The sequence below is a fragment of the Lactuca virosa genome, chromosome 5 (assembly GCF_052849685.1).
Source record: "Lactuca virosa cultivar CGN04683 chromosome 5, Lactuca_virosa_CGN04683_v6, whole genome shotgun sequence".
NCBI lineage: Eukaryota > Viridiplantae > Streptophyta > Magnoliopsida > Asterales > Asteraceae > Lactuca > Lactuca virosa.
The window spans coordinates 370,800,539-370,823,765 of record NC_136430.1 but is presented as its reverse complement, the minus strand read 5'-3'; the positions used below and the strand labels follow the sequence as shown (position 1 = coordinate 370,823,765).

At 33.4% G+C, this 23,227-nt stretch overlaps 1 protein-coding gene across 1 annotated transcript; it reads right to left on the bottom strand.

Annotated features, from left to right (window-relative positions):
- Window positions 1-20,557: 20,557 nt before the first annotated feature.
- Window positions 20,558-21,286, bottom strand: LOC145111744 (auxin-responsive protein SAUR76-like). Its single transcript, XM_079047994.1, has one exon. It carries the CDS (start codon window positions 21,202-21,204, stop codon window positions 20,863-20,865), a length of 342 nt encoding a protein of 113 aa, XP_078904120.1. The 5' UTR covers window positions 21,205-21,286; the 3' UTR covers window positions 20,558-20,862.
- Between the last annotated feature and the right edge of the window lie 1,941 nt (window positions 21,287-23,227).

Here is a 23,227-nt window from a genome sequence, read left to right as displayed (position 1 = left end):
AATACTAATAAATTACCGGTGGAAACTCTTCCACCCCCAAACGATCTCTATATTCACCAAAAATAGAACCCTAATTTTTTACCTGTTCAAATCACAACTTCATACGAGCTCTATCAGTTCAATATATCCCAAAAAATCCTCCTTTTGAATAGGTAATCACAGCACATTGTTTCACCATTTTTCATTCGAACCTTTTGAACGAGATGAATATTCATGAGGAATTTTCCTTTTCTATGTTGAAAAAGGGTATGCATGCCGATCGTAATCCAATTTAATGCCTTACTTAAAGTTTTATTTTTAGTCCCTATACTTTTATATAATACCAACATAACACCGTTAACTTTTTTCTTTCCAATAACTTTTTACACATGTAATTATTTTTTATATTTAAATCATTCTCAAATATTATATTTTTTTAATTTAAATCATACGTTTACATCTTTTATTTAACACAATAAATTATTATTATTAAATATTAAATTACAAAATTTATATGTTTCATCATTAACGTTTATTTTTTAAAATAACAATTAAAACTTTATACAGGAGTTTATTCAAATTAATAAGAACTAGATAGATAGTTGCTGGTGTTGTCATAACTTATGTATTTTGTACATATATTTTTATAAATGTCATATTTACCTATACTATAGTAAAAAATATTTACCTATAATTTATATTTTTAACAAATTATATTGAAATTACGACATATACACAATCATTCGTTCAAGTATCTTCCACTACATGTCCTACATAAATATATTTAATAACTAATTACATACACAGTATACAACATCTATTCATCATAAATACATATTTGTAGACATAAATATGCACTTTTACATACTACAAAATAATCGTAATTTTTTTTCATCATAATTATTGTTTTGTAGATTCTAAAACAACATGGAGGATATTGATGCTAAAAAGAAGAGAAAATTGAAAAAATTGTATTTGGATAATTAAAAATCCAAAAATATTTATACTACATCAATACCTCGAAATTCACAATTTACACATGTTTTGTAATGTCCTAAATTCCAGTGATAAATTTTTCATTTTTAAAATAGAATAAATGTAACCCCCGTTTTCTAGACTGGACCAGTGTAAGGAATAAAGGAGTCAAATGCATGATTTTTAGGAAAAATCATGTGTCACGACGTGACCATAGGGTGGTCACGATGTGATGAGCCAAAATGAGAACGCGTACCCGAAAGAATGCCACGACGTGATATGAGTATGGTTACGATGTGGCAAGGGTTACAACTCAAGCCCATGATCTTTTAGGGTTTTCCTTCATATTTAAAACCCTAATCTTGGATTTAGGGTTTCATTTTTAGCCTCCATCACTCTCAAACCTCAAAAACCCTAACCCTAATCCCTCTTGGCGGTTCTTGGCTCATTTTTGTGCTTTTGTGAGTTTGAAGAAGAAGAAGAAGAAGAAGGTGTTCTTGTGTGTTGATCCAGAAATGAAACCTCGTCATCATCCTCTTGTGCATATTCAGTACCTTTGTAAGTGTCCAAGATCCAAGAATATTGGTTGCATGTTTCTAGATGTAATTTCTTTGTCCCTTTTCTTCATGTTGTCGAAGTTTGGAGGAATGGATCCCATAAAGTTGACAACTTTATGTATCCTTAAGGTCCTTTTTTGGTGTTATATGTTGTAGATCTAGAGTTTATTGGAGTTTTTGGTCCCATGAATAAGTTTGAGTTCATTTCTTCATGATTTTGACTCTAGTTTGGGAAGAGACATGCATGTCCATAAAGCAACGTTTTTATGGAGGTTTAGGAGTAGGAAAGCCTTCTGGAAATTGTGGACTTGAGATCTTATGTATTAAGTGTTTAATGGTTGACTTTATGCCTTCAGTTGTCAAAGGACCTAGATTTAAAGATTTTGGCTTATTGGGATGTATTAATGGATAAAGTTGGAAACTTTATCCATAAAGACCTTGGTGAGAATCAGATCTGAGCTTTGGATATCTTAAGGGTGAAGGAAAACGACTTAATCTATTAAGTTGTTTTGAGCTAGTTTCCACGACGTGGCCTTCTGGTCGCCACGATGTGGTGACCGGTTGGCATTTTGTGATCACGACGTGGAGGCTTGCTGATGATAATTATTGATGTTGACTTTAATCCTTGACTTTTGGTCAAATTTTTATTTTTAAAATGTGACTTAGGGTTTACCTTGTGTGGTTTATTAGGAGGTGTTTAGCATCTATTCGTTGGTTGTGAGAGCTGATAGTTATGGACTTCGTCGGCAAGGTGAGTCTTCTCCCTATATTGTATAGGATGCTAGTTGTCTTTGCGACTCTTGCATTGGTATGTTAGGTTGGGCCCGATTGTATATGGGTTGAGCCCGTTGATATGTTGGGAGGGGCCCAAGATGTATGGTATGTGGTATTTTGGGGAACTCACTAAGCTTCGTGCTTACGGTTTTGTGGTTTAACATTTTTAGATACTTCCAGTTCCAAAGAGAATGGCCTGACTTGACTACACATCATCCCCTGATGGCTTTTCCGCATTGATAGTTATAGTATTACTCTAATATTTGGAAAATACCTTTTACTATGATTGGTTTTAAACAAATGGTTGTACGAATTTGATGGTTTAAAAATGAAAATTGTGTTTTTATTTTTGGGACGTTACAATAAACACCCTTTTTATTGAAGTTACACTCAAGTCAAACCAATTCTTCATAATCTATAATTAAAAATCAGAGTTATAAGGAAGACAATGTGAAATCTCCAATCATAAAACTGTTGATGCATGTGTAGAGTCCTGCCTTCGCAATCCAATAAGTACCTGAAAAACATTTAATCCACAATTATAAGCACAAAGCTTAGCAAGTTCCCCAAAATATCACATATATCACATCATAATAATCAACTATGGGTTATCAACAACCCTGGGACTATCAACATTCCTAAATATCACATACACCACCATAATATAAACAACTATGAGTTATTAGCAACCGTATGACTGTTAGCAGTAATGTGGGCTCACAGCAGCCCTATGTGTGACAACCCCAATTTCACAGCCAGAAAATATCGATTTATTTATGCTTAATTGAAATCAGAGTATCCATTTTGAAAGAATAATATTGCGGAATTTGTTCCCAAAAACATGATAAAGATATTATCAAAGAATTTATGAAGAAATGTATTTTATTTATATAAAAACGTTGGGATGTCATTGTCAATATAGTACATAAGCATAAACGGAAACAATATGGGCCTTCCAAACATCTATTATTCTGTTGGCCTATAATCCATAAATCTCTCATCTGATCATCACACCTGTGCTCTCGTGCCACTTCATGAAATACAAAAAACTGAGTGGGTCAGGCTTGGGAGCCTGGTGAACACATAGGGTTTTCAACCCACAATAATTAAATTCTTTTAATTATATATTTTCATCAAAAAATTTAACCCGATTACACATTCCTGTTATCCTCACTTTATGTCGCTAAAGCGTCTAATTCAGGGGACCTATCCTAAGGATCATCTTCGGGATAGACAATAATGCTTAGGGGATTCGTTAGCAGTATATGTCAATAAGGCAACCGTTTGGGGATTGAGTACACCTGGTGAGCACTTAGTTCAAAACACCTACAGGTTGCGAGTCTGCTAGTGTTCCACTGGACTGTCTAGAATAGTATGTGATTGCCATCTATAATCCGCTAAACGACTATATCATCATTAAGTCAAGGCCTCTCATCATATATTTCATCTTTCATCTCTCACCATCTATATCATCTTTTATCTACCCATCTCTACCCAATATATATTTATAGGTATAAAAATACATATAAAGTTTGAATCAAGTAAAACATGTATAAATCGTTCATCTAGCATAGATTCAGGAACACAGATAATAGGCACATATAACATGTAATTATCTTAAATACTTCATATTTATGTGTAAGATGTAAGTAATTATTCACTAACTTGTTACAGTGATGACTCGAAACTTGGACAACGCTTCGCTTCTAGAAACTGACTTTTCCTTGACGTAACCTAGTATCATTATCACTAAGTCTTAGTCTAATAGTCTACGTGACTGAAACAAGTCTAGACCTATCAATCATTCCAACAAATATTGATAGTTTTATCAAATAAGGATCAGCCAGGTTGGACAGTTGGGAGGCAGGACTATTTCGGTGTATAGCATTTCTGAAATCCAACAACCTGACCAACATGACTATTCTAAACACCTCTCCCATAAGTAGATCAATCAATATTATAACTTGGAATTACTGATAGTTCTTATTTATAAATTCATAACAACGACTATGAACCTAAATATAAATTACACTAGAATAAAATAGAGTGTAATTTAACTTACAATGATTCCTTAGACAAAAGTCTGGAAATTGCACAGGCGGAACTCCGGGCTGATAGCTACTAGATTTCGGGCTACTAAGGACCTCAGAACTTGCCAAAATGCCCTAAACTCTAAGAAAACTCCATCCAAAATGGAGTGAAATGGATATATATATATATATATATATGGAGATGTTTGGAATGGAAAGAGCACAAATGAGTTATTTATAGGCTGGAACCCAGACCTGCGCGCCGTTCAAGGGCCATGTGTGCTGCGCATATGGTCGAAGTGGCTCCTCAGGTGCGCTGACACATATCCAAGAAAGGGTGGGGCTGCATGGCTGACTTCAGGAACACGTTGTGCGCGCCATGGCACGCGTGTGTACCGATTTTCAAATATTCAAAATTACGTAACTTCTTCATACCAGCTTCGTTTTTGACATTCTTTATATCCACGAAAAGCTATCGACGATATCTATAACTTTCATTTCTCATTTAGATCGTTTTGGCTAAAAATCGAGGTATTCAATTCTTTCGTTTTTGACATTCTTTATTAACGAGGTATTCAATTCTCATTTAGATCGTTTTGGCTAAAAATCGAACGATCTAAAATTCAATTTCTGAGTTGTATACTGGTATGCTGCATCTTATAAAAATCATAACTTCCTCTAATGAAGTCAAATTTAGACGTTCTCTATATTCCCACTCTCGGTTTAACAATTCCCTTGACTTTCATTAAGATCACCAACGCTAAAAAGTAACCTAACAAAAATTTACTTTTTACGGCGTGCGTTGCCGAATCGGGTTGAATCGCGAAACTTCGACGGATCATAACTTCTTTGATATAAGTCGGATTTAATCGTTCCTTATATCTCCCTTGTTACGACTACTTCAACTTTCATCAATGATATTTGGCCTAATTATTAATGTATTTTTAACACATATTTTATTCTTATTTTATTATATCACTATGAGCACGTATACTACAAATAATTACACATAGAACACATAATACTCAAATAGTTTTCTTTATTGATTTCGTATAAAGGTTAAAAATGTTGATCCTAACTATTACATCATTTTATTAGTTCCTAGTGGGAAACACGGACGTTACACTATGGGTTATCAACAACCATGTGGGTTATCAGTAACGCGATGGACTATCAATAGTCCTAGAGTTATCCAAAACTCATATGCACATATAACAACAGTCAGTAGATAAGAGTCATCTAGTCTAGCATGCACCCTATTAGGACATATGTAATATAGTAAGAAGACTCGCCTAAATGAAGAGTTGAAATCCACTACTCAAAGTCCCACAAAATTAGCTACACAAACCTCCTAAACCAAAGACTAGCTAAAGCTCATACTAAAACTTAACACCCTTAACATTTAACCAAAATTCAATGATCAAACCCAACCGAAAGTCGAGTCGTGGCCCACCCATTGGTTACGTCGTGATATCGTTAGAACAAAACTGTCGCGAAGCTGTCCATCGTCAGGTCGTGATGGTCGATCTGGCACGTTGTGGGAACTGCTCTGGACAAATTAATGCCTTAAGCTCTTAATCCTTCAAGCCACCAATCATACTTTCCAAAAGGATTTCTTACTTCTATTCCATCATAAAAAAAATGTAGCTTTACAAACATGCATGTACAATGCAAGTCTAGAACTCAAGTTAGGTCAAAATGGAGAAATAAGACCAAGGTCTCATGCACGGGGCTCAAAATCCAACCAAATCTCAGAGCTGGAACACTATACCTCAAAGGGACCTCAAGGATCCATAAAGTTGCACACTTTATGGAATCCATCTACTCAAACTCTCCCAAACATGGAGAAAATTCACAAAAAGCCTAGATCTAGAGGCATAAATCATAAAGATTGGAACTTGGGGACTTACAAGAGTCCAAAATATGTGCTCCAAGATGGTGAAGGAACTTGCTTGTTGGATCTATGAACCACGAACACCTTCTTCTTATACAAGGAACCAAAACACCTCACATTTAGATGAAAGAGGAGAGAGGAGGCTCAAAATGGTGAAAGGGAGGCTACGGTTTCTCTCAAGAGGCTTTAGATATGATGATGGATAGAAAAATACCCTAAAAACACAGAACCACCCTTTAAATACATTAGAAAACCCTAAAAATTCATGGGTTTGGGCTACCCAGTGGTTACCTCATGACAGTCCGCTGGTCACCTTGTGATGACTCATCACGTCGTGAGCATCTGCTCCTCACCTCGTGGCGACGAGTTTTCACCCACATCCACTTCAACTTCAAACAATCATAACTTCTTTGTTTCAACTCCATTTTCGACGATCTTTGTATGCACAGAAAGGTATTGACGATCCCCCAACCCTATATAATTACTTTTGGCTTAACACATGTCGAACTAAAACTATAATCCATGCAAGAAACCCAATATATAATTCTTCCTCTTTTACCCTTTTGCTTCAAAGCACAATTCAAGGGCTTTAATCACTTAACCCAACATTATCAACATCTAATAGAGTCTAAACTCTATTCCCTTGAATCCTAAGACCTTTACTCGATCCAGTTACGACCCGTTATCCTGATAATAGAAACATCCCAAAACTAGGTGTTACATGTTTGTTGTGTACATATTATACAGATAAATATTATGGTGATATAATATTTGTATGAAATGTTGTTATAAACTTATCGAATAATGATAAATAACATTTATCATTAAAATATTATATTGAATAAATAATCTATATGAAATTTATAGCAATCGTGATTACAAACTCATGAGTATAAAGAACGCCAAAATCTGACGTCATATGAAGAAGTTGCGATTTTTCGAAGTTGCGTGTTCGAAAAAGTGCATCAGTATATGCTGTAAAATAAGAAAGAAAATAAGTTACTCGTTAGCCAAAGTAATGTAAACAAGAGTTGATTTCTACGTAATTACAAAACCGTTGATGTAAATAACGTCAAGAACAGAACCCGTATGAAGAAGATATGATCTTCGCAAGAACTTTCACAGTGTACTCTTTATAGAATACAAAGTGAAAACAGAATGCGAGTTAGCTGTTGAGATCTAAAGGAAAGTTGTAGTACTGGGAAATACGAATCCATGGATATAAAGAACGTTGAAAACGAAACTCGTATGCGAAAGTTATGATTTTTCGAAGAATGTGAGAAATTATCTGCGAAGGGTGACGTGGCACCACCCGGATGGCGACACGTGGAAAATGGAGACACCTCTTCCCCCACGTGGCAGAGCACGACGCACCTTTTGAGAATTTCTATATATAGCCCATTTTCTTCATCTTTTTCCACACCGTTCTCTCTAGAACTCTTCCCTCTCCCTAGAGATCAGACTTTCTAAGTTTTCAAGCATCTTAACGGGGAACTAAAATGTTGGAAAGCCCAAAAAAAGAAGTATCCAGCGTTGAAGTTCTGCCTGCGAAGTTTCTGAGTATCCGCTAGAAAACTTGTAAGTTGAGTTGCACTTACTACGCTTTTTAAGTGTAACTTATATTTAAGTTCATTGTCATTATTATGAACTTATAAATAAGATTTATCAGTATTTCCAATTATAATATAGGTTGATCTACCTACGAGAGTGATGTCTAAGCAAGATCTTAGTGAGGTGTTTCAAGTAGATTTTCCAAACAATATATTTATATACCAAACAGATCCTACCTCCAATATGATCTTATTTGGTCATTCCTTATTTGATAGAACTTGGTATTTATGGGTATTAATGAAGAATCTGGGAAATAGTTAATATAAACTTATAAATATGAATGAATACTGAAGCATAGTGATATTCATATTTAGGTCGTTTAAAAGGGGAAATATGAAGTTAGACGATGAGCTAACCTACCCGAAAGTCTTCCACCTAAATCAAGTGAGCTCGTTTAATTGTATATCTTGTGAGCGCATAGTTACTTTCAAGAGCATGATCTTAATAAAAGTATCTAAGACTTAAAAGATTAAAAATATGTTGAAATCTTGCTATTTGTGTTTTATGCAAAAGGTATACCTTGTACAGTAAGTGCATGGTTACTTTAATAAGAATGATTTTTAATAAAAGTATTTAATATCAATTGAATGCTTATATGAGAACTAAATGTTTATTATCTGAAATACGTGTTAAGTGTATATTTGGTAATACTACATGACAATCTTAACAGAAGTATTATTACTTAAAAGATTAAATGTATACTGAATGCTTGATATTCTATGTTAAATGTATAACTTGTATTATGACAATATTGCATGAACAGGGAATTGTAGATTACATGTATTGTAGTCTTGTATAGTTATAACTAAGAATTATAAAGGATTCTTAGTTCAATGTAAGTTGAATAAATGGGTAGTATCATACTAGGGATGTATGTGAGATTGGAACAAAGAGCATAAACCTTTATGTGGCGCTATCACGTGTCGGGGTATGATTTACGTATTAGAGTTACTTGTTAAATTTATATTGGGTAGTGAAGGGGTGTGAAAGATAAAATAGTGGTGTAAGGCAACGACTAAAATTGTACTATTGTACAACCAGGATTAGTCATATTACAAATATATAATGACTACTGACTATTCTAGACAGTCTTGCGGAACGCTAAAAGACTGACAATCTGTAGGTGTTAATGAATCATACTTATCCAGGGAAAAAGATTGTGTGTTCATCCAGGTACTCTATCCACCTCATTGTTGCCTTTATTGACTTACATTGCTAAGGAATCTCCAAAGTAGTATAGTCTACTCATTTCTTATAGTGATCCCTCGGGTTAGATCTCAAGGGATCATTTTTTATAGGATCAACGTGTGAGAATCGATAGGCGGGGTAACTAAGGGTAAAGGGTATAATATCTTATATATATATATTTATGTTGTGTGATATATCTATATTGTTTAATAACAATTGATTTTGTAGGATTATTATTTATGAGTTATTATCATAATAATGTTGTGGGATTGAAAACCCTATGTGTCTCACCAAGTTCCCAAACTTGACCCACTCAAATTATATGCATCACAGGTAGTGGTGTTAAGGCTGCTGGAACTTGATTAAGATGTCGAGTGAATAAGAGACAATCTGCAATAGTATTTAGGACTGATATGTTTTTACGTTGTAACTCATGTTGTGTATTGATTATGACATCCTTAGGGTTTTGTTATTTTGAAAAAAGGTTTGTACTCAAAATGTTTTAATATACTGAGATTTTCCGCAAACAAAGATAATATGGTTTTGAAGGTATAAAGAAAAGTTTTTTTTTCAGTTCTGGAAAATAGGGGATGTCATAAAGTAACCGTACCCCCATCATCCATAAGATGTGCATCAATAGACTCAACCAATTCCTACAACTCTTTTAGTTTGGACCCCACTTACTCCCGACTACTAGAGTTCTAGACTCACATATTAGATATGAGCAGCTGCAGTTCTTCTTAAATTTGACCCATGGACTATTATTAGATACCACCCTCGTAGGTATTAACGACCAAGAATCCCCGAATAACCCCATCAAATCCATCCATATCAAAACAAGAGTACTGGAATAAGCGAAACGGAACCTGACCATAATCAACTCTATGCTCCAATAAAATAATAGGACGATGATTAGGAAATTTCTTTTCCAAGACCAAAGTCGTGAGATGAGGAAAAGACTCAAAAAAAAGCAGTCCATGACCAAAAATCTATCCAACTTACTAAACGTTGACCCCCACTTATCACTCCAATTAAAACTAGGACCACCTAACGGAATATCAATCAATTCAGCATGGTCAAGAACGGGTTGAAGCTCCTTGTCAACGTCGGGTGAAACCGAGATCCCAATCTCTTCGAATCATCCGGAACTTCATTAAAGTCTCCCATCAACACACACTCCCCCGAAAAAGAACCAATAATTTGAAGAATTTGAGCCCAGAGTTGCCTCTTACAGTCAGTCCCTTGGGGAGCATAAATTGAAATAAACAGAACCTTCAAACCAGATTTCAACCACACCGCCTCAACCGCTACAAAATAATCAGAAATGACCACCATTGTATGAGAAACTAGGTGGATATCTTCATGTTGCGAGGAATAAAAATATAAAGTTTTTTTTTTTTTGGTATATAGATATTGAAAATAATAATACATTAACTATAAATAATAACTCTTACACTAAGTTATATATAAATTTGTAATTATTTTGAATCATATTATAAAATATATATCTATCAAAGTCATATAATTCAATAGCATCAAGCTGTTATTTGCGTTTAAATAAAATTAAACATGGTTTCCGATTTAGTGTTATATTTTGATATTATGATTGATTAATTTAGAAATTACTTATCTATTGATTTTTTTTAATTTCGATCATGATGGTTAATTGATAAATGAACCATTGTTTGTAAGTTTATGCAATATTATTTTTTTTTAATTAATTAAAAACCACTTATTTCCAGAAAAAAAAAAGAATTATAATAAAAAATAGTTTTTTTGATATTTTTTATTTAATTTGATTTGTCATTCTATATTTATAATATTTAAACATATTTAACTATTTTGAAAAATAATATTAGAATATATTTTAAAATTTTTTTATATGTTAATTTATGTTTTGAATTTAACATAATATTTAAATTTTAAAAAATATATTATAATGATCATTTTAATTGTCTATTAATAATAAGATAATGTTGTGCATTTAATAATATATTTTAAATTAATAGGTTAATTATATTAAGTTGGAAATTAAAAGGTCATGAAGGATTCAAATATATATGATGATAAGAAAAATATATCATTTATAATATAGTATGATACGATCTGGATCAAATATAACAAGAATCCTATCGGAAGCACCACAAGAGGGAGAAACAACATGAAAAAATGATACATTGCCCCAAAACGAACAACCGTCCCTAAATCAATATCTTCGATCTTCAATCAATATCTTCCATCTTCGTTCCTTAAACAACTAAAAAATTCACCTTATGTTTTTACACAAAGCTCTAATCCACCCCCCCCCCCCCCCTACATCTACAACCCCCTCCTTAAATGTCGATGGAAAGACAATTAATGGAACAACAGGTCTTTCCATGTGACCTTCAATAATTTCTTTCACTCGATCAAAACACCCATCCAAATTGTAACCCATTGCTTTCCTTATTTCCATTGTTTTTTGAATTTCACTAAAAAACGACCGAGTATTATAAGACTTTTCCGAAAACCCATCGTTGCCAATAAATTTTCAACAATTTCTTTACCGAATTAACCTAAGTTTAGATTAAGTTTCAACAGGAAAAAACCTCTAAAGGATGATCTTCGTTGTTGGAGTGGGCATGATGGTGAAGAATGCACAGTAGAAATTGTGGTATGTAAACGTATTGATAATTTATTGTACCCAAGGTTTTGTAAACATGGTTTTTGAAAAAACCACTTTTGCCCAAGGTTTTGCACTTCCAATATTAAAACGTATTGATAATTTATTGTACAAAGGAAAATTTTGTAGTTTATGAAATATGTAACAAATTATTTAAATTGAATTCAGTTTTTTTTTCAGCCAAACACATGATAGAATTTTAATTCTTTTAAATTTCAATTCCTTCGATAAATTTTAATTTCTTTCAAAATAATATACGCCAAACGTCCTGAATGATATTTTGTTTAAAAAACAATAAATAAAAATAAAGAGTAAATTACATAAATGGTCATTGTGGTTTGGTATAATTACACGCTTATTTTTAAACTTATTTTTTTTAACTCGGACCGTCCCTATTGTTTACTTTTGTTGCACGTTTGGTCCCTGCCACCATTAAAAAGATTATTTTGCCCTTAATAATTCCTTTTTAATTATTTTATTTATTATATAATTATTTATATTATTAATTTATTCAAAAAATTGTTTAATAAAATACTTCCCTTGCCACCCCACACCCCCAAAGTTATTGCCATCTACAACACCACCTCCACCATCGAACCCCATCACCTCCTACCATCAACACCGGTCACTTGCAGTCATTCACCATCGGCGACCACCGTCGTTCCAACTAATCTCCTCTCCTCTTCCAGAAATTAATCGAGAACCTGATTAAATCTAAAATTCAATCCTCTCTGAAACCTAAACTGTAACATCCATAAAAATCATGTTAAATTTAAACTTTTTAAAGCATTCCAAAACCATTGAATATTACAAAACTTGTTTCCAAAATAGTTCGGTGTCAAAATATCCCAGAATCAAATCATAAACAATAGGAGGTGTACGATCTTCGCCTTCCCGCGATCATCAGAAGTACCTGAAACAAAATCAACAACTGTAAGCTCGAAGCTTAGTGAGTTCCCCCAAAATACCCATACATACATCAACATATACATAAACACAAACAACATACTATGGGTCTAATCAACCATCGGGTTGGAATACCCCAGTCCCTCAACCATCGGGTTGGAATGCCAACATACTATAGGTCCAATCATCCTCGGGATGGAATACCCCAGGCCCACAACCATCGGGTTGGAATGCCCTCACACTACGAGTCCAATCATCCTCGGGATGGAATACTCACGGCCCACAACCATCGGGTTGGATTACCCAGGTCTGTTGGCTCTTGCACAAAGCAGATAAGCCTCAACCACCCATCAAACATGTGCACATATATCAGATAATCACATAACAGTGTATAAACAAGCATACCGATCTAACCGATCATACTAGCACAACCTCATCCTATCTAGCAGGTTACTGGTCTAACAGATCATAGCAACATAATATCATCCTATCTACCAGGATACTAATCTAACAACTCATACTAGCATAACATATCAGGATAACAATCCAAAAGGGCCGACCTTGGTGCTTAGACCCTTGAGTATAGTGAGGAAACTCACCTCACAGATGTCGGACTATAGTGATAATGCAAGACTCTCGAATCGCAACCACGAACTCAACCACCTATCACCACCATAGGACCAAGTCCATCTCTATCCCAATTACCAAAATACCCTCAAAGTCCAACTGGTCAACCCTTGGTCAAAGTTAACGGTCCATGTTGACCCGACTCGTCGAGTGCAGCTAGCAACTCGTCGAGTTCCTTATGAACTCAAGAAGTCATGAAACCCTAACTAACTCACCGATTTTCCGACCAACTCATCAAGTCCAGGCGTGTCCAAAAGTCGGGGAAAACCCCTACTGACCCGTCGAGTCCCCCTACAGACTCGTCGAGTCCATGCAGAACCCAACCACAGTAAACCTTCATCGGACTCGCCGAGTCGTCAATGTAACTTGCCGAGTTCATGGAGTCCATTTCTTGTCCAGATGATTTTTAAGCTACTCCAACGCTCCATTTGGTAGATCCAGCCTCCTAGGGCCTAGTTACCACGTAAAGTTGCAAACTTTACGTGCATGCAAGGTCTTAAGAGCCAACGATAAGCTAAAGAAGAAGCTTAAGGCAAAGAGAAGGCCATAGCTTGACAAATACTGAAACTTTATGACAATAAGGGGCTAAAGGAGTCCAGATCTGAAGTTGCAACCTCAGATCTTGCCCCAAAACCGGAAATACCACAACAATGCACCAAAAAGGGTTCTAACCCATGAATAAAGAGATCTAGCTAATGGAGAGCCAAGGTAACGACTTGTTACCTTCAATGTGATGCTAAGATGGAGTAGAATTCGGATCTACAACTTCTCCTTGATCCAAGCTTCTTGAACTTCAAGCTCTTCTCACCAAGATCCACCTTTCAAGCTTAAAAACACACAAAGATGGAGAGTAAACACGATTTAGGGTTTCTGAGCTCAAGGGGGGCTGTAAGGGAGGCTAACGACCCTTTAAATAGGGTGCAAAACCCTGTAAATTAGGGTTTCATCCTCCAGCTCCAACTCGTCGAGTTGTGTCCTCCAACTCGTCGAGTTGGTAACTTAAAACACGCGGCCAAATTCGTTCCTAATCGACGAGTCAGGGCATCCAACTCGTCAAGTAGACCTTTCAAAATGGAATTAAAGTTGTAAAGTTTATACCTGAGGGTCGGGGTGTTACATAAACCAAGAAAGCAATCAAAAAGCGACCATGTTTGTTCTCCCAAAAATCAATCTAAATTCAAATCTAAACATCGACAAAACCTGATCGCATTTAGGTACCAGATATGATCAATTAGCAGGGGATGAAATCCTAGATCCGTCCAAACCAGTCAAATTTAACAGAAAGAAAAGTGTAAGCACGTAAGGGGATCTAACTTACAACAAAGAGCTGTTCAGATACATATCGTTAATGGAATTAGATACTCAGAACACTAGCTCAGTAGGATGAATATGAAAATCAATTTCTCTCCTTCAAAATTATTGGGTATTAGGCATAAGTTAATCTCTTTATCGGTATCGCGGGAGAGGGATGGGATCGAAAGTGGTGGAAGGGAAACACCGACGGAGCAATGAGAGGGTTCTTGAATCACAGAGGAGGAACATCAGTGCTTGATTTTGAAGATTGAAGTCAGCTAGGGTTCGAATTCCGTAGGTAGATGAGGGATAGAGGAAGGTGAAGGGTGATAGTATCGGACGCCGGTGGTAGCAAAGGGGGTGACAAATGTCGGAGGCGGCAGAGGGGACGAATGAAAATAAAACTTAGGCTCTTTTTGTTGCAGGAGGTGGTGTTGTGACCGGAGATGGTATCGGCTAGGGTTCAGGTTTAGCAAGGAGAGTGGTAGAAGGAGGATAAGCGGTGGTCTTTCGGGGGACTCCAACAATCTTTGAGGATCCGGTGAGAGAGTTTGAATATTCGGCGAGAACTGACGGCCGATGAGAGTTTGGAACTCTGACTAGGTGAGAGAGAGGGAAGGTGATACATATACATGAAGACTGAGAACGCTTCATACTTTGAGGGGGTGGGGTATTAACTTTATTTAATTAAATTAAATATCACAAAAAAGAAATAATTAAATTAATATATATATATATATATATATATATATATATATATATATATATATATATATATATATAGAGAGAGAGAGAGAGAGCTAGGTTCAAGTATTCTAACTAAGTATTGTATGAATGTATGAATCATTGTAGACCAATCAAATTTTTAAGTAATATTAAATAATTAATAAGTTGTTTAAGGGGTATAATAGTAATCTTAACCTATTTATTTTTAGTAAATATTGAAAACATTTAATATCCCTTTGAATTAGGAATTTAGTTTAAAACCCAACAATACATCTACGCCTCATCCCTCACCATCATCTCGTTAACCATCAGGCTTCTTCCTGTTAGAGTCACGCTGTAATCCTAGGGTTAAATGATCGACCTTGATGCCTGAATCCAGTGCTCAAATGATCGACCATGCCACCAGCAGGTCACCGACTCCACAAGTGCCTCCTACTTCAATCGAGATCACCAGCAGGTCATCCCTCCCGATTTTTACTCCTCCACCAATCGCCGACTTATTGGTGTCGTTTGTATCCCCCTGTCACAGCAAGGCAACGACGCAGACCCCTACCCCCCACCATCATCGCTTTATCGAAGAGCCCCACGCCTCCACCCCTATGTGGCTTCAGCGACTCCCGTTCTACGTTTTTTACTTATGGGTTTGGGTCTAGATCGTATCCATAGCGATCTCCAGGCTCCATGCCCTCCTATTTCCATTCCTTTTTGCCCTAATTTTCACTCAGATTAGAGTCGTTGATGGAGTGGCAGTCGGATCCGATGATTCTCATGCAATTTGAATCGAATTGGATAAGCTCACCTCAAAGATCCAATCACTTGGTTTGTCTTCTACCTTCCATTCCTCTGAATTATCGTAATTTACTTCTTAGTATGTATTATTGAAAACGTGAGTAGCAGTAGACCAAATGTGGTCATGGATATTCCTTTGATTTTGTTTTTCTTTCCTTTGTTTTGACAAAAATTCAGTAGAGTGTTGATGGGTTTTGGGTTTGATTGTTCTTGATAGAAATGGATAAATGGAATGGATTTCTGGGGTTAATGTTTTATAGGAAGTTGTTTGTTTTGCTTGACAGAATTCAATGTGGTGTTTATTGCTTGAAATTGCCATGGAAAGAAGATTAAGCAATAACAATGAGTGGTTGTATTTCTCATTTGCAGGTATACATGAAATCGAGAACAAGAATGTTCTTGTTTTCTTGGCTGGGAACGAAACGAGAGATATCAAAGCAAAACATGGTACATATGAAACTTACAACATTCTACTGGAATGAAATCTTGAATTCTGATTCTATCAGAATAGAATCTTGAAGATGAACATTGTATGGTATGAAGATGAACAATGACCACCAATCTTCCAAAAAGAATGGATTATTCTACCAGAATAATATACAATATAATGAAATATATATATATATATATATATATATATATATATATATATATATAATAGTATATTCTGGTAGAATGATTTATATATTGTGTTTTTTGTTATTAATAAGTGTACCATTCTCATAGAATAGTATATAAATTTTTTTCTTTTCTAAGAATGTAATGAAATTTTTTTTTAACTTGTATCCAAAATTTTGTTATTCTTCAAGAAGTTCATTAAATCAAAATATATATTATGTCAGAATGTGTATTCTTGTATGGTTCATCCATATTTGTTATTTTTCAATATATTGATAAACATATTCCGTCAGAATTTCCAAATTATGAGAATTATCATCCATACAATCAGATTTTTAAAATTAATAGAATCTATTTTCCCTTAAAATATGCAATTTTTTTTTTAAATTTATATTAATTGACTAAAATACCCTTAAAATGAAATTAGATGTTATTTTTTTAATTATCTTTAATTTAATAATATATATTATTCACTTTCCAAAAATAAGTAAAATGATTGGCCCACAATCATTCCTACATCCACACAATAATTAATTAGAATAGAATAACCTAAGCCTATATATATATATATATATATATATATATATATATATATATATATATATATATATATATATATATATATATATATGGTATAACAGTTATTTAAGGAATGGTAGAGACTTATTACGAAACAAAATTAAATCTTAAGGATTGTCAGAGTTAAAAAAAATAAGTTAGAAACCAAATACACAAATTATCCCAAACTACATGGACCTTTCGTGTAAATAACTATATATAATGGGTTTTACACATATTTGTGCTTCTTTTATAATTGTAAACGGCATGTCTTCTAGCTTCGGTTCATTTCATTTGTTTGTTTCTAGTTGTGGTCCACATTCTATACAAACTCACAAATTGACAAATTGTGACATTCTATTTCACAATTTATCAATAATTATTACACCTTGAGTGTTCCCTAAAAAATAACTTATATATATTTCCTTTGAAAATTAAACATTTTATGTCCTGTTTATATACAAGTTAACAATATAATATCGTATAATATTATACCTAATTAACATCCATGGAAAAAAAAAATCAACTGGTAATTTAAGAAGAAAGTGAAGTGGATAATCATGATGGCTTATGCAAGCTGTGTGTGGGATGTGGAAAGCAACTTAGCATTCCAGCAGCAGCAGCCTCCCACAGAAATATCGCAAACAGGCGGCTACCACTTAAATGTAGTCCGGTCAAAGGGAGATTTTTTTTTAATGAATTGAAGGGAAAAAATATCAACATCTCTATTAACATTCATGTGAGTGCAACTGTGCAAAATTGATAGATTGATGAAGGGTATAGTAATAATTATTTGTTAACAATTAAATAGGAAGATAATTACAATTACTTTTTGCCTATCGTGTGGCTTTGTTTTGCATGTAAAACGGAATTATAAAGACTAGTATGGGTATGATATTGATAATGGTATTACTAATCCTTGCGTTGATTCTAGAATCGATTAACAAAATGTATTAGCCGATTTATTGGAGAATGACAATGACTACAATATACAAAATGACAAAATGAGGAAAATTATGTTGCATCTAAAAAGTCCAAGTCAACCGTAATTATCGGTTCTAAGACAAAAACATGGTAAAAAGTCAAACTAATAAGTTAACCCAATCGTTGGGGTTTCACAAGAGCAGATTAATAGTGTATCTGAAGTGTAAAATCTATATGCTTTCGTATCTATTTTATTTTAAAATGAATATCTTAAGTGAACCCCGATTATATGATATATATGTATGTATGATGCCTACATACATGTTTCATCAATAGGGGTTTATTTACTAAAACCCTTTAAAATGTAGAAAATGTGCAAGTATAGTCTCTATTGCTATATCCGCATGTACAATATGCTAACATTCACATTTTACCTTGTATAGTTTTATGTTAAAATAGTATATCAAAGGCAATTTGAAAACGTAACAAAAGGAAGAAAAGAAAACATGTATATATAGTAAAGATAGCAAGCAAAAACATGTGTTTTGGTTTTTGTTGTCCCTAAAAAATACATATGTAGAACCCACCAGACCAAACCAAACCAATTGCTGAATGGTTTCACTATGTGTGGCGCACCATCCCCTTTAACAAATGCTTTCACATCAACACAACCATAACCTACATTCTTCCTCCAATTATCAACATACCAACATATTGTACAATATCACATTATATCTATAGTGCACTTGCTTAGGCTGGAGGGAGTGGTAACACTTCTAGCACCTTGCCATTTGAGCTTTTTGAATGCCACCTCATTTTTCTCATTTTAACACTTAATCTTAGCATTTGGTAGGGAGTGATAATACTCCTAATACTCTATTTTTTCTTTTTCTCTCTACCTCCTACCGCCTCTCCCCCTCTCTCTCTAGAATTCTCACCATGCCTCACAGAAGCTCGGCTGTAAGTTTTCCTTCCGATTTTTATAGCCTTAAATTTATGAGTTAAATTGAATTTGGTAAAGGCTTTAAGCAATCTGGTCCAACCCCTTCAACCAATCAGATTCGTGCGTCCAATTCTCTCTCTTCTCGTCAAAGATGCAGAGAGCGGATGTTAGCGACCCCCCTAGCGAGTGCTAGGGGGCGGTGCTCAAGTCTTCCTAGCGTGCTTAGCGAGTGGGGTAGCGACTCCCACTCCTTCCAGTCTTATAGTATCCATAATATGTGTGTGTGAGTTTTAAGTTTTTCTATTTTGGAAAAGCTTTGAAAAAACTCCTTCCTTATTGTGAGAACGTTTTCAATTAAGCTTGTAGTTTTTAAGCTATTGGTTGGAGTGCTTTCAATCATTATAATGGGTCTTTTAAATTTACAATCAATTATTAATCATGTCTTTGTCTCGTGTGAAGTGGCGAACCAAGTTTGGTTAAAAGTGTTAAAATGGTTAAACCTCCCATCCCCTCTATTTCTTTATGTTGTTGAGTTATTATCTTGGATGGAGATGATTTATTTACCAAATATAAAGGAGAAGGCTCTGGATGTTATTATTTTGGCATCTATTCGGTTGATTTGGAGTTATAAAAATAGTGGCATCTTTCATAAGTCTAGATTGAAAAGAAGTAACATTTTTGGTAGTATTTTTATTTACTCTTTTGATTGGCTTTCAAATAGATGTAGAAAAAACACTATCATTTGGATTTTATGGTTACAAAACCCAATGATCCAAAATGTCTTGTAATTGTTTTTTTTTTCTAGCTTCTTGCTAGTTGATGATAATAATATTCAGCTAGTCAAAAGAAATTATAAATCAAAATCTATGGAACTCATTATTAAGTTGATGAAACATGTCTAATATTGTGGAGATCTTTTGAGTTTTTCAAATTGATAAGTTGATGTCAAGACATTCTAAAAAAAATATAACGAAAAAACTCTTTTGTAAATGTTCTTTTCGGTAATTTTTTAGAATCACAGTGGTAATATTTTAGCATCATAGTCTTTTCAAACTATATCCGCTTTTAAAAAATCACCTTAAAAATTATAAGTTTTTAGTTTTTTATAATAACATAATATATATTTTGAAAATGAATTTTGTTTATTTTTAATACATATAATTAGTGGTAATGTCATAAATGGGTAATAAAACGTTTTCTTCTTATAAAATATTATCATTTTCAAAAAGAAAATATTAATGTAAGTCGTTGGAACATATTGCTTACAAAATAGTATTAAGATAAGGGTAATTTTCAAAGAAAATGTTCACATTATTTACGATTTAATGTACTTTTTAAAAAAAAAATGTTTTTCATAAAAATAAAATAAATAGTTCATGTCAATTACTCAACAACGACATTAACCTCATAATACAATAACAAATTATTGCTTAATTTCTAATCATACTTTATTCTATGAAAATTTGATAAATAAACCTAAATATGTTTTTTCTAAATATAACATTGATTAAAGTAAAACATTACACATACATACATAGTTCCATATACATACATACATACATACATACATTCTTTTACGACAAATTTATATGGAAGCATGCATTTTCTTTTGAAATTGGTTACAATTGTTGCCTCTAAATATCCTTTCACCTCATCTCTACAATACAAAGTATGAATGTGAACCAGAATACAAAACAATACAATTAGGATTTAGGTGGATTTCTTAGTTTATAAATGGTATGATAAGTTTGAATTAGAAACTAATCAGCAAGAAGAAGAAGAAGAAGAAGAAGCAATTTCGGATCAAATTAGCAAGCATACAAATCCACCAAATCCTCCAAAGAATCCGGTTGAGGGTCTGCATTTTCAAGCATCCATAACAAGTGTTCGAACAGAACCACCTCACAATCCACCGTCTCTCCATCGCCGGAACGTTCCACCAGCTCCTGAAACACGGGATGCTCCGCCACCTCAGAGCTTATATGGTAACGCCGGCGTGATTTTCCGACGTACACAGCGTGGCAATGTCTTGGGTCGGCGGCAATAGCATTGCCACCGGTGCTACGCACTGAAGGTTTTCCGAAGGAGTGCCACTTCTTTAACACGGACTTGAGCTTCGTTAGCTTACCTCCGCCTCCGCCTCTCGCCATTACTGGATGTTAATGTTGTGATGAATTGAAGATGGAAATTGGGGAGTATTTGTTTTGAGGAAAATGGGTGAGAAGAGATATGTGTATATATACATAGACATAAAAGCAGCAGGTGGGTTATGGAAGGGGAAGGTTTTGGGCCCACAAAAGGCTGGAGTCAGGTAACAACGACCCTAGACCACAAGTCTTAATCATCTTCCTTCTCTTCTGTTTGTCTAGACAAGTCCAAACACTATTCCAAGAAAAAGATTAGAGCATCTATTATATTAGCCTATCATTTTTATTTTAAGCACATTAAAAAATTATAATAATATTTAATTAAATCAAAATATTATAATACGGATATATAAGAAAAAACAAATTAATAAACTATTTGATAAAGCATAAAGTATAAGATATTATTAATATTCGATGTCATAGAAAACAAAAAGTATTATTAAACATTTTATAATACAAATTAATTAGCAAAAGTTAATAAAAAAGTAAAGCTTAAATACATATTTAACGAGGTAAAATAGCATACTTCTTCCATGATTTTATATAATTATAATAATAGGATCCTATTGGTCTATTACACATATTTCTTCCATGATTTTAGATATAAGATATTTATAATTTTTTTGTTTAATTATAACACGTTAAATAAAATATATGTTTATAGATAGAGGATACGAGAATTAGATAGGAAGAATGAAATAGAATCATCCTGATACAAATAGATTTTAAAAACTATACGGTTTGAGGTCATTAAGGAGCGAAAAGCGTCATAATTTTTTTTTTGAAACGGAAAATAATTTAAATATCTTCTCTGTCTGGGATTGAACTCAAAACCTCCTAGTTAGTTGTTAGATTAGGAACTTTCTTGTTAGCCAAGTAGGCTAGCCCCAATTTTTTTTTTTTTTTTTTTTGTTTTTTTAAAATTCTCTTAGTAATTTTATATTCCATAAATAAACTTTATAAAATTGTTTTAATTTGTGCAATCGTATAATGAAGGATCAGTACTAAGAGATTTTTCATAAATAAGAGCAATTTTGTAAAATAAGATTAATTTTTCAAAATAAAAATCATAAAAGAAATAATTTCAAAAAATTTACAATTTCTTGTTGCAAAGTCAATTTATAAATAAGTGATTAGTCTATTATATATTTATTTAAAAGATGATTATTTTATAATTTTATAATTATTATTATGGTATTTACATGTTTGTTTATTTTTTTTATATCTCTGGACATGAACCTCAACATCAAAAGAAAAGACAACATCTGATATAATGATAACTAGATGTCATTTGGTGCATGTTTGTCTATTTATTATTATTACTATTTATTTTAACTAAATGTTTCTTTTTGGTTATGGTTGATTATTTAATGGTTGGTAGTTTTTGTTTCTTTGTATGGTTGTTGGAGAAACAGAAGGTGATTAGGGGCATAATTGTTTGTTGTCTCTTTAAAATAATAGTTCGATCATTTCTTCAATCATTATAACCTTTTCTATTTTATTTTTATGAAAAAAGATAGATTATTTTATGAGTGAGATTTGTAAATGATTGCAAGCTTTTTAGAAAGAAAAAAATAAAGAATGATATTATAATATACCAGCCATTTTAGGATTTAAGGTTGAAAAAAAGATGATCCCTACTTTCTTGTAACAAGGACAAAAACTTATCTTCACCAATAATAATGCCTTGACACCCTTTTTTTTTTTTTTTTTTAAAAAAAAAATATTAATTTTGCAAGTAGAATGAGACCATCTTAATTGTTATGTGGAATACAAGGTTCAAATAATGCATGCTTAACAAATTCACATCAATTAATCTAAAGAAACATTGGTTTCAACTTCAAATGAAAATCGCATGTGACATGCTATTAATTAAATACTATTGTTGATTTGTTTGAGAATATGGGGATTACAACATGTATTTTAATATGTATTTGTATAAAGAGAGTATGGAAGAAAAGAAAAATAAGTCACATACAACATACAAGTGTATTGTTAAATGAGAAAATTGTTGTTTAGAAGTTGG

Bases quoted from the DNA above. Each gene is read 5' to 3' on its own strand.
- LOC145111744 (XM_079047994.1), bottom strand. From the start codon at position 21,204: ATGGCGAGAGGCGGAGGCGGAGGTAAGCTAACGAAGCTCAAGTCCGTG.